An 11,834-nucleotide genomic window follows, 5' to 3' on the forward strand; every position below is an offset into this window, starting at 1 on the left:
ATAGAAGGGTTGAGAGAACCACCGCCTGGTAGACATTAATTTCTGTAGGCAGGCGGAGCGATTTGTTCCGCAAAACTCTCGCCTGATGGCGCCCAAAAGCGCTACTAGCCCTGGCCAGACGGTTATCAACTTCCATTGAAAGTGAGGCGTCATTTCACACTATACTACCTAGATATGTGAAGTGGTCTACCACGCTAACGGGCTGTACGTTTACAGTGATCTGGTGATGTTAATTGTGAGCTAGCAGGGCGCAATCATCGGCATAGAGAAGCTCCGTTATGACCATCTCGTACAAATAGACCTATTTCAAAACTATAAACTTTATGGTGCAGATATTTCAAATCTATACATTTTAAAACTAGATCAATATATTGTCAGAACTAAACATTTTAAAACTATTTTGTCAAAACTCAAAATGTGAAACTAAGCATTTCTAAAGTAAACTAAAAAAAAAAAACATTTTCAGAATTCAGATTCTGATTCATATTCTACCTGTAAGGAAAGGTTTGAGAAACACTGGTGTAGAGGGTTCTGATGTCAACAAGTCCTGCAAATAATCACCTGCTTCATATTGTACAGTGGACAGTGCGTTTATTGATCAATTATCTCCCCTGACTTGAAAAATTAGGCTCGCGTTTTGTTACTGACTCCTTCGTGTGAGTTTTTCTGGGAGTCTCTTCGTCTCGTCTTCAGCGTAAACAATGTGAATAAATACAAGGTAAGGAAATTTTAATGCATATAATAATTATACAGGTCTATCGTGCTTAAATGGAAATGCGATAAAATAAATAAATTAATCAATTCGTTTTGTGATACAGATCTTGTTTGCTATCAGTGAGAACAAACTTATCGTTCAGGGTTTTATTAAGATTTACAATTTAGTTATGTTTATTATTAGTCAATTATTATATAATTATATGTTTATTTATTATCAGCCCACCGTCAGTTCTAGTTTAAAATGACTAATAATAATTATATAATAATAATTAGAGCTTTTATATAGCGTTACTTTCATGCTTATAGCATACTCAGAGAGCTATGGTCCAATCTCATTTAAGGACCAGTGGGGGGGGGGGGGGTATCTGGGAGAAGATTCTCCTTGCTGCCTGTAAGCTCTCAGTAAACACAACACAACGAGTCGGGTGTCGAACCTCGAGCCCCCTTCATAGGTAGCCAAGTTCAAGCGTACTTAGCCTCTCGACCACGCTTATAATATTAAGATTTTAAAAAAGTTATTATCTAAACCGATTTGATCTTAAACGATAAATTAGTTCTAAACAGAACATTTGTATACAATCAACATCACATAGATCTATATTGTCATTAACAATACCTCTATTTAAGTCACACATTCGGAGTGGGCAAAACCTGGAACCTCATGGACGGACACGTTTCTCGAAAACGGCTCTAACGATTGTTCTAGAAATTTGACATTTGATAAATATCGTTGGGAAAAGAGTTACTACCTCGTTTTGACACACTAAGAAAAACTCTAGTTTGACACACTGGAAAAAAACTCTAGTTTGACTGACACACTGAGAAAAACTCTAGTTTGACACACTGGAAAAAACTCTAGTTTGACTGACACACTGGCAAAAACTCTGGTTTGACTAACACACTGGGAAAAACTCTGGTTTGACTGACACACTGGGAAAAACTCTAGTTTGACTGACACACTGGCAAAACTCTGGTTTGACTGACACATTGGCAAAAACTCTGGTTTGACTGACACACTGGGAAAAACTCTGGTTTGACTGACACATTGGGAAAAACTCTGGTTTGACTGACACACTGGGAAAAACTCTAGTTTGACTGACACACTGGCAAAAACTCTGGTTTGACTGACACACTGGCAAAAACTCTGGTTTGACTGACACACTGGGGAAAAACTCTGGTTTGACTGACACACTGGCAAAAACTCTGGTTTGACTGACACACTGGGAAAAACTCTATTTTGAATGACACACTGGGAAAAAGCTCTAGTTTGACTGACAAACTGGGAAAAGCTCTAGTTTGACTGACACACTGGGAAAAACTCTACTTTGACTGACACACTGGGAAAAACTCTACTTTGACTGACACACTGGGAAAAAATCTACTTTGACTGACACACTGGGAAAAACTCTACTTTGACTGACACACTGGGAAAAACTCTAGTTTGACTGACACACTGGGAAAAAACTCTACTTTGACTGACACACTGGGAAAAACTCTAGTTTGACTGACACACTGGGGAAAAACTCTAGTTTGACTGACACACTGGGAAAAAACTCTACTTTGACTGACACACTGGGAAAAACTCTAGTTTGACTGACACACTGGGGAAAAACTCTAGTTTGACTGACACACTGGGAAAAAACTCTAGTTTGATCGTTAAAATTTTTCATAGAATAAAAACAAATTAAATTTGGCGAGAGAGCTAAGAAATATTTATTTAACCCTATACGTCCTAGTTCCATTATTTGTTTAGAATCTAACATTCAGCAGTTATTAAGAGCTAAATAGTCGTTCTATATGATGTATAAAGGAAGTTTTGTCTTTTTAAAAATGTTCTCAAAATGTTTTTTTTGTTTTTGCTCTTTTTGTTTTTCTAGACTTAATTTGCAAGATTTTTTAATTGGATTGGAGAAGACAATACAGAAAAGAGATTTCAATCCTGTCCAGTTTATAGCAGAGAAAAAACAACAACTGATGTGATTTTTTGTGGCATAGGACAGTTTCGGACAATTTTTGTTGTCAAGAGTTTAAAAGTAAGCAGATGAACAGTTTCTTGGGAAAACCTGAAGGAAAAAATTCAACTGTTTGATACTGTGATTCTATTGGAGTCTACTGAAATTTTAAATCTTTTGTGTCAAATCCTAGCCTCTAAGATCTTAACATCTAAGGTCCTAACATCTAAGATCCTAACATCTAAGGTCCTAACATCTAAGGTCCTAACATCAAAGGTCCTAACATCTAAGGTCCTAGTGGTCACAAAGCTATGTTTCTACAGCATCACTTGTCTTCAATATTTCTCAGTTTTTATTTGTGTAAGTATTATTTATCTGTTTTTAGTAAATTTGTATTCAAACAATGAAAACTTGTTAGATATCAAACAAAATATCCTCTAATAAACATCTTTTACTTAACATCAAAGCCTAGGTACCAGATACATCTCCTTCGGTTGTAAATACTAACATAATATAATGGCAATGTCTTCGATTCCGAAAATTATAGATAAGTGCAGTGTTTCACATGATTAGGCAAACCCAATGGCGACCAGCTTAATTTTCCATGTCTGATACAGACAACCTGTTGTCCACCAGCAGTGTATTTTACCTTTACCTACTCCTTATTCTGTTGGACCATTGGGACACCATGCAAGATTCGTCGACCGTATTTCTCCATTCCTTTCTGTTTTTTGCCTTAGTTAGAACCTGTCTCAATGGCAGGCCCGTCCATTCTTTTATGTTGTCTTCCGGTCGCTTTCTCTGTCTGCCTCTTTTTCCTGGTACTGTTCCCTGAATAAAGGTCTCCTCGAGCCCCAAAGATCTTGTAATATGGCCATAGATTTTTAGCTTGCGTTTTTGTTTACGATAGATAGCAGGTCATCATGGGGTCCAATCACTGCAGTAACCCTGTCTCTAATCTCTTAATTTTTTGTGATGCGTTCTTTAAGAGCAGTGTATTTAATTTTGTTTATTATTTCATCTCTGCCGTTTTAGGACATGCCGACCACGGTAATGGAAAACACCAGAACAGCACTATGATTAAAGCTTCTAGGGGTTTTAATTCTTTCTTTTTGCAGGATCTTTTTTTTTAAATATGCTTATTTCGTTTTTGTATTCAACTAATTGCCACCTTGTTTACAACAAGAATTGAGTGTTTAAACCTAGATTATAATACAAAAATTGTTTGCGTAGGCTGTGCAAATGTGTATAGTGAGGTCCTACGCGATGCTGAAGACGTCACTCGGAATCAGGCCTCGGAACAGTGTGGTCAGGTGGTCAACGAATGCATGTTCCTGTCTGTGAAATCTGCGGACTTCAACTGCAGGTACTAATTCAAAATCTAAAATCGTATGATGCCATGGATATCTCATCAAGCTAGACAAGTCGAACTTTCTTTCTCTGTTTCTCTCTCTTTCTCTGTTTCTCTTTCCTTCTTTATTGCTTTTTCTTTCTCTGTTGCTCTTTCTTTCTTTCTTTCTCTCTCTTTCTTTCTCTGTTTCTCTTTCTTTCTCTAATCTCTTTGTTTCTCTGTCTCTCGTTCTTTCTCTGTCTCTCTTTCTTTCTCTGTTTCCCTTTCTTTCTCTGTTTCTCTTTCTTTCTCTGTCTCTGTTTTCTTTCTCTGTTTCCCTTTCTTTCTCTGTTTCTCTTTCTTTCTCTGTCTCTGTTTTCTTTCTCTGTTTCCCTTTCTTTCTCTGTTTCTCTTTCTCTCTCTGTCTCTGTTTTCTTTCTCTGTTTCTCTTTCTTTCTCTGTCTCTGTTTTCTTTCTTTCTCTGTCTCTGTTTTCTTTCTCTGTTTCTCTTTCTTTCTCTGTTTCTGTTTTCTTTCTCTGTTTCTCTTTCTTTCTCTGTTTCTGTTTTCTTTCTCTGTTTCTATTTCTTTCTCTGTCTCTGTTTTCTTTCTCTGTTTCTCTTTCTTTCTCTGTTTCTGTTTTCTTTCTCTGTTTCTCTTTCTTTCTCTGTTTCTGTTTTCTTTCTCTGTTTCTATTTCTTTCTCTGTTTCTGTTTTCTTTCTCTGTCTCTGTTTTCTTTCTATGTTTCTCTTTCTTTCTCTGTCTCTGTTTTCTTTCTCTGTTTCTCTTTCTTTCTCTGTTTCTGTTTTCTTTCTCTGTTTCTATTTCTTTCTCTGTTTCTGTTTTCTTTCTCTGTTTCTATTTCTTTCTCTGTTTCTGTTTTCTTTCTCTGTCTCTGTTTTCTTTCTATGTTTCTCTTTCTTTCTCTGTCTCTGTTTTCTTTCTCTGTTTCTCTTTCTTTCTCTGTTTCTGTTTTCTTTCTCTGTCTCTGTTTTCTTTCTCTGTTTCTATTTCTTTCTCTGTTTCTGTTTTCTTTCTCTGTCTCTGTTTTCTTTCTATGTTTCTCTTTCTTTCTCTGTCTCTGTTTTCTTTCTCTGTTTCTCTTTCTTTCTCTGTTTCTGTTTTCTTTCTCTGTCTCTGTTTTCTTTCTATGTTTCTCTTTCTTTCTCTGTCTCTGTTTTCTTTCTCTGTTTCTCTTTCTTTCTCTGTTTCTCTTTGCTTCTCTGTCTCTCTTTCTTTCCCTGTCACTCTTTCTTGTTCTGTTTTTCTTTCTTTCTGTGTTTCTCTTTCTTTCTCTGTTTCACTTTCTTTCTCTGTTTCTCTATAGTTCTCTGTTTCTCTTTGTTTCTTTGTTTCTCTTTCTTTCTCTGTTTCTCTTTATTCTACACTCTTTATATAATTAACAATTAACAAAAGTCTTTCTAGTCAGATGAGCCATTTGTCATTTATAAAGTTTTGGAAATAATAAGAACATAAGGTCGTAGAAAGAGTTCAGACTTGCTGGGTACAGCACGTGACCTTGAGTAACATTTCCCGTTCGCTGACAAAATTAGCAAGACGTTTTAAACATATTTAATTTATTTTCATTACTATACCAATACAAGAAACTATTTCAGTACAATCTTCTTATGTACAAAGCTTGTATTAACTTACTCTGTATCTCTATTTGTCTGGCAAAAAAATAAAGGTTTGAACACGTGTTTTCTCCCACAACCTTTCTCAGAACAAGTTGAAACAATTCATAACTGTGTATTAGCAGAGACAATGCATGAATCGATAATAATTAAAAAAAAATAACCAGCCATTTAAATGATTGTAATTATTTGGTTTGATAACGCAGGGTCAATTAATTCTTAAGTATTTAAATATATGGTTAAATATGTCTGGTTTTGTCCCCTTTTAATAATGGCACACGTTGTTTCTGCCATAGTCGTTATCGGATCAGTTAGTTAATTACTAGTAATTCATTATATTGTACGATATCGAAAAAAGGGAAATAACTTCTACTTTATTGGTTGATATAGTTGTAAGTGAGGAGTTCTTCCCCTTGGATAAGACTTAAAAACAAAAATTATTTTTAAAGTAATATTTTGCTTGTTTTTAAAGTATATGCCTTTTTTTTAGTTTTATTTTTTTTCAAGGTTATCATTATAAATTTAAAGTCATTTCCAAATAACTAGAATTATTTGTTTTGCATTTTAATTTTTTTTATTTCGGGAACTTTGGGCGCCCTTGAGTCCACCCAGCTCTAATGGGTACCTGACATTAGTTGGGGAAAAGTAAATGCGGTTGGTCGTTGTGCTTGCCACATGACACCCTCGTTAACAGAAACAGATGATCTTTACATCATCTGCCCTATAGACCATAAGGCCTGAAAGGGGAACCTTTTTTTTTAATCTCACATTTCTCTTGTTATTTATAAACTGCTTTTGAAATTAATGTATTCTTCAGCTTTATACAGGAACTAGAGTACTGTATAGACGAGGCTAACCACTTGTGTCAAGCCACACAAAGGCAGAACACTAAACCACAACTAACTGCAACAGTTACACCAACTGCCGCCTCGCCAGGAAAGCCGAAGAAGAAAAACGCCAGCAAGTATAACTCCACTGTCACGCCAAAAATGTCACGCTACGGAAACGCCACCGCCAGGGCCCACTACTCTGAAGATTATGCAGACGACATCAACTTTATAAGACAAAACCTGGAGAGGCTGAAAAAATCAAACGATTGTAAGTTTAGAATTATAAATATTATCTTGGTCTTTTTAAAAGTTTCAGAACTAAACATTTTCGGAATTAAACATTTTCAAAACTAAACCTTTTGAGAACTAAACATTTTTAACATTTTCTATTATAAACATTACGAATAAGGAATACACATTTCAACACTTTCTATTTCCAAAGCGAAACATTTTCAAATCTAAACATTTACAAAACTAAACATTTTCAAAACTAAACATTTACAAAACTTAACATTTACAAAACTAAACATTTTCAAAACTAAACATTTACAAAACTAAACATTTTCAAAACTAAACATTTACAAAACTAAACATTTACAAACTAAACATTTTCAAAATTAAACATTTTCAAAACTAAACATTTTCAAAACTAAACATTTTCAAAAGTAAACATTTACAAAACTAAACATTTTCAAAACTAAACATTTTCAAAACTAAACATTTTCAAAACTAAACCTTTTGAGAACTAAACATTTTTAACATTTTCTATTATAAACATTACGAATAAGGAATACACATTTCAACACTTTCTATTTCCAAAGCGAAACATTTTCAAATCTAAACATTTACAAAACTAAACATTTTCAAAACTAAACATTTACAAAACTTAACATTTACAAAACTAAACATTTTCAAAACTAAACATTTACAAAACTAAACATTTTCAAAACTAAACATTTACAAAACTAAACATTTACAAACTAAACATTTTCAAAATTAAACATTTTCAAAACTAAACATTTTCAAAACTAAACATTTTCAAAAGTAAACATTTACAAAACTAAACATTTTCAAAACTAAACATTTTCAAAACTAAACATTTTCAAAACTAAACATTTTCAAAACTAAACATTTACAAAACTAAACATTTACAAAACTAAACATTTACAAAACTAAACATTTTCAAAACTAAACATTTACAAAACTAAACATTTTCAAAACTAAACATTTTCAAAATTAAACATTTTCAAAACTAAACATTTACAAAACTAAACATTTTCAAAACTAAACATTTACAAAACTAAACATTTTCAAAACTAAACATTTACAAAATTAAACATTTTCAAAACTAAACATTTCATAATGAATCCTGTGGGAAGGTGGGTTGTAGTAGGCAAATGCTCAGCTATCGCTGTCTAAGGAAAATTCGTAATTTGCATTGGTCTGACTACATACCAGATACTGAAATCCTAAAGTTATCGAATATGAACAGTATCAATGTCACAGTAGATGAATCTTAGTTTCGATGGGCGGGACATGTCTGCTTGCCAGAGAATCGACTTCCCAAACGACTTCTGTTTGGGGGAGCTGTTAGGAAAGCGCTCCTGCTAAGGTCAATACAAGCGCTATAAAGACATCCTTAAGAGCTCCTTCAAGGAGTCTGATATTGACATTCACGCCTGGGAAGCACTAGCTCTCGTTTGCTCCTCATGGCGTGAAGCTGTGAGTCTCGGAGTCACGAGATATAAAGCAAGAAAAGTGGCCAGTGTGAAAGAGCGCCGAACCAACAAAAAGCTGAGAGAAGAAACAAGCCTATCTGCAACTGACCAAACCCACCCATGCCATGTATGCGACCGGATTTTTAAAGCGACGATTGGACTTTACAGCCATCTTCGAGAAAATTCGGGTTCATAGGATAAGAGAAATGTGCTCACTTTCGATTACTTCAACAGTGATGCCCAACCCTATTCGGCCTACAGGCCATTTTAATCTCCGACACTCGATTCGCGGGCCACGTGACCGAAAAGGTACAAAACCGAAATGAAAATTGACTTGAAACTATTTGATAAGAAACTCGTTAGGATCTATAAATAGGCTAGTACTTAAAATGATTAATGGGAAACCTAAAATGTATCCTTTTTTTACGCTTTGGAAAATGGCTAGATTTTTCTACTTAAAATGTCAGCAGCACTGTAGCTGCTTTACCACCGACTCATTTTCTTGTCTCTTTTCGGTAAATATTCTCAAAATTCCTGCAACCTCTAGGCGTAGTTAAAAATCTGTTATTCGCGGCTAAAATCAAGAATGCCGCCATATTTGTTTGATAACGCTGTTTTTATGCTGTAATTTTATGCTGTAATTTTTTTTAAACAGCAATATTTTCATTATAAAACAAATATGTGGGCTTATTATGTTTCAAAAAATAAAATATCTGTTCAATTTTCCCATAAACACGCAAATATTAAGGGTCATGGTACCAATCCATCAAAGAAAATGTGAGGGCCCTAGGGCCTAGGGCCTAATGATACATTTTTTCAAACTCTTTTAACGGATAGATTTTTTACACTTTGTAACACGTTTCGGCGGGCCGGATGCTACGACGTCGTGGACCGGATCAGGCCGCGGGCCGTATTTTGAGCATCACTGCCCTACGCAATTAGCGACAACGTGTCCAGCTTGAAACACAAAGATTGTTTGTGTGTGTGTGGGGGGGTGGATAATGATCTCAGATGGGGAAAGTAAATTTTGAAGCTCGTTGTGCTTGTCCTTGAACACCCCCGTCAGCTTTTGGTCTTGATATATATTTTACATTATTTTTGCTAAGCTTATATCAGTTCACAATTTTTGAAAACCTTTATCGAATCAAGTTGAAACCTTACAACATTCTTTATTTTACCTAACAAAACATGAGTCGATTTAAAACGTTAATTAGAACATTTATTATTTTTTATTAATTATTTTGTTTGGAATCGAATAAGCGAAATAAATGATACGTATTGAGAGGTGTGGCTAAATATGAGGAGTTATTTCCCTCTTTACGTTTTGTACAGGTTTTATTTTTTCTCACATTTCCCATTCTTGGATCAAGTTGAAATTTTGTATAATTACTTCATGAGAATATGTGCATCAATAAACAAAGTAACCAATTTTTAATCAATTAGTGGTAATTACTTTTAGTTTGTTTTATATAGAGAAAAGGGAGCTTATTCCTGTATTATTATACTTATCTTTGATAAGCTTTCTTTTTTTTTTTTAGTTTTCATTTTCTTGTTTATTTTAGAAAGGACATTACATTTTTTGATGGTTAAAAATTTTAAAGCACTTAGAAACTCTTGTTAGCGAACAGTAGCTAAAAATAAATTGACCCTATTCGACCTAATTTAATGTAATGAACAACATTGCAAGATACAACAGAACGCCACTTCACACTTTGCCCTCTCCAGCTATATATATGAAAGCAGTGGCGTAGCGGGGGAGAATTTTTAGAATTTCCCCGGGCCCCCACCTGAGGGGGGGGGTTGCAAATTATATATTAAATATATCGCAAAATACAGCCCCCCCTCCCCCAAGAGGTCAAGCCCCCCGGGCCCCCAAATGATGGCCGATTCGTAGCTATGCCCCTGTAAAAGAGAGCATAAAAAAACTTAAAAATTTAAAAACTTCTTTTATCCCTTTTTCGGTGTGAGTGTTAAAAGATCAGCTGTCGTCATCGAGAGAGTACAAAGAAGTCGAATTCATAAAGCCGCTGGTTGTGAATGTGTATGTGTTTCGTGTGTGAATGTTGTTCGAATTTTTCATCTATACTGTTATTGTACAGTAGTTACGCTGATATTGTCAATTGTAGTCAAACTGAATTTCCATTAGATTGGATCGATAAAAATTATCTTATCTTATCTTATCTTATCTTATAAAATCTTGAACATTATGATGTTTGAATTCATTTTTTAAAACTGTTTAAATTAATTTGTTTTCGTTTTATTTTCTTCCTCAGGTGAACAGAATAGTTCCAACAGAATCACGTGGTTTTTTAAAACATTCCCTATTGGTCACATCTGCCTAATGTTGTGGATTGTTCTCATTTTGTCGCCAATAACAGCATCTATTTAATATTGGTTTCGCTTATCGGCAATAGTAGAAGGACACTGAATTTTAGCGCATGACTGTGTGGAAGAATGAGAGAGAGAGAGATGGAGAGAAAGAGATAGAGAGAGAAAGAGAGAGAGAGAGAGAGAGAGAGGGAAAGAGAGAGAAAGAGAAAGAGAGAGCGAGAGTAACATTGTGAATGAATGATTGAGTGATCAGTGCTCACTAAACACATACGTAAACTAAGCTTCTGTTTTTTATAAAGCGCTATTTGGTTTTAAGGATAGTGATGTACTAGCTACTAAATGACCACACTTCTACGCTCAATGTATGTTCGAACCCATTGAGTCTTTTGAAAATAAATAATTATAACTTTGTTTTTATTCCCGCCCTTTTGACAAATATTGCGTAGCGGGTAATATAACAATGTCAATGAATTCATATATTAAATTAGTCTATATAGCATTGGGATACTCTCCGATCTACTTGCCTCTATTGCCAAGTTAATAATACTCTAGATTTACTCCGATTTATCTTATCGTATATAATACAGACCTTACTTCAAAAAAGAAGATAAATAAATATTAATATTCATTGAATCAGCACCGCGGATAATGGAGACCCTAGCCAAAGTGTGTTTGGTGGTCCTAAATATAACTTTTTAATAATTAAAAAAAGAAAAAAAAGGGAAAAAAATAAATTTCGCAATTTTTTTAAAAACCTGCCTTTGTGTATATCTCAATTTACGATAAACTTAAATCTATATTTCCCGATTTCCGTACTAGAGTTAGACTAATAGACATAGAGTCATAGCCATAGACATAGATATATCTATGGTCAAAGCGTTCTGTTGGGTTTGAGATCGGATCCAAGTTTCGCATTACTTTTTTCTCCAATTTTTTTGTGTGCGAGGCCTCCACCAATTAGAGGCCCTAGGTGGCTACCCAGTCTGCCTATGCTTAAGGCCGGCCCTGATTGTATAATGTCAACTAAATAAATCAATATAAAACAAAAGTCAAGCACAATCAGCAATCTTTTGATTACTCTTGAAACACCCAACCATCCATAACCACGGCCTCTACCTATTTTTTACAAAGCTTCTATCAACTCACTCTGTCTGGTAAAAAGTTTGTATAAGCTATTTCTCCCACACCCTATCTCGGATCAAGCTGAAATTTAGTTCAGTTACTTTCTTTACCTGACAAATCAAGAATCAATACAGAAATTAACTAATTAATTATTTTGTTTGGTATCGAATAATAGAAAAAAATTTACTTGACAAATGTGG

General features: G+C 34.5%; 1 protein-coding gene across 1 annotated transcript; it reads left to right on the plus strand.

Annotated features, from left to right (window-relative positions):
- The first annotated feature begins 623 nt into the window (after nucleotides 1-623).
- On the plus strand, nucleotides 624-10,636 carry LOC129923089 (uncharacterized). Its single transcript, XM_056012349.1, has 5 exons — nucleotides 624-718; nucleotides 2,595-3,029; nucleotides 3,903-4,035; nucleotides 6,451-6,731; nucleotides 10,455-10,636. Exons 2-5 carry the CDS (start codon nucleotides 2,981-2,983, stop codon nucleotides 10,568-10,570), a joined length of 579 nt encoding a protein of 192 aa, XP_055868324.1. The 5' UTR covers nucleotides 624-718; nucleotides 2,595-2,980; the 3' UTR covers nucleotides 10,571-10,636.
- The last annotated feature ends 1,198 nt before the right edge of the window (nucleotides 10,637-11,834 follow it).

This window comes from Biomphalaria glabrata, chromosome 15, assembly GCF_947242115.1.
Source record: "Biomphalaria glabrata chromosome 15, xgBioGlab47.1, whole genome shotgun sequence".
NCBI classification, from domain to species: domain Eukaryota; kingdom Metazoa; phylum Mollusca; class Gastropoda; family Planorbidae; genus Biomphalaria; species Biomphalaria glabrata.

What these genes read in the sequence shown, in the direction of transcription:
- LOC129923089 (XM_056012349.1), top strand. Translation starts at nt 2,981, where the DNA reads ATGTTTCTACAGCATCACTTGTCTTCAATATTTCTCAGTTTTTATTTG. An exon ending in TCTGCGGACTTCAACTGCAG is followed by an intron (nt 4,036 to 6,450) that starts GTACTAATTCAA and finishes TGTATTCTTCAG; the next exon opens with CTTTATACAGGAACTAGAGT. An exon ending in GCTGAAAAAATCAAACGATT is followed by an intron (nt 6,732 to 10,454) that starts GTAAGTTTAGAA and finishes TTTCTTCCTCAG; the next exon opens with GTGAACAGAATAGTTCCAAC.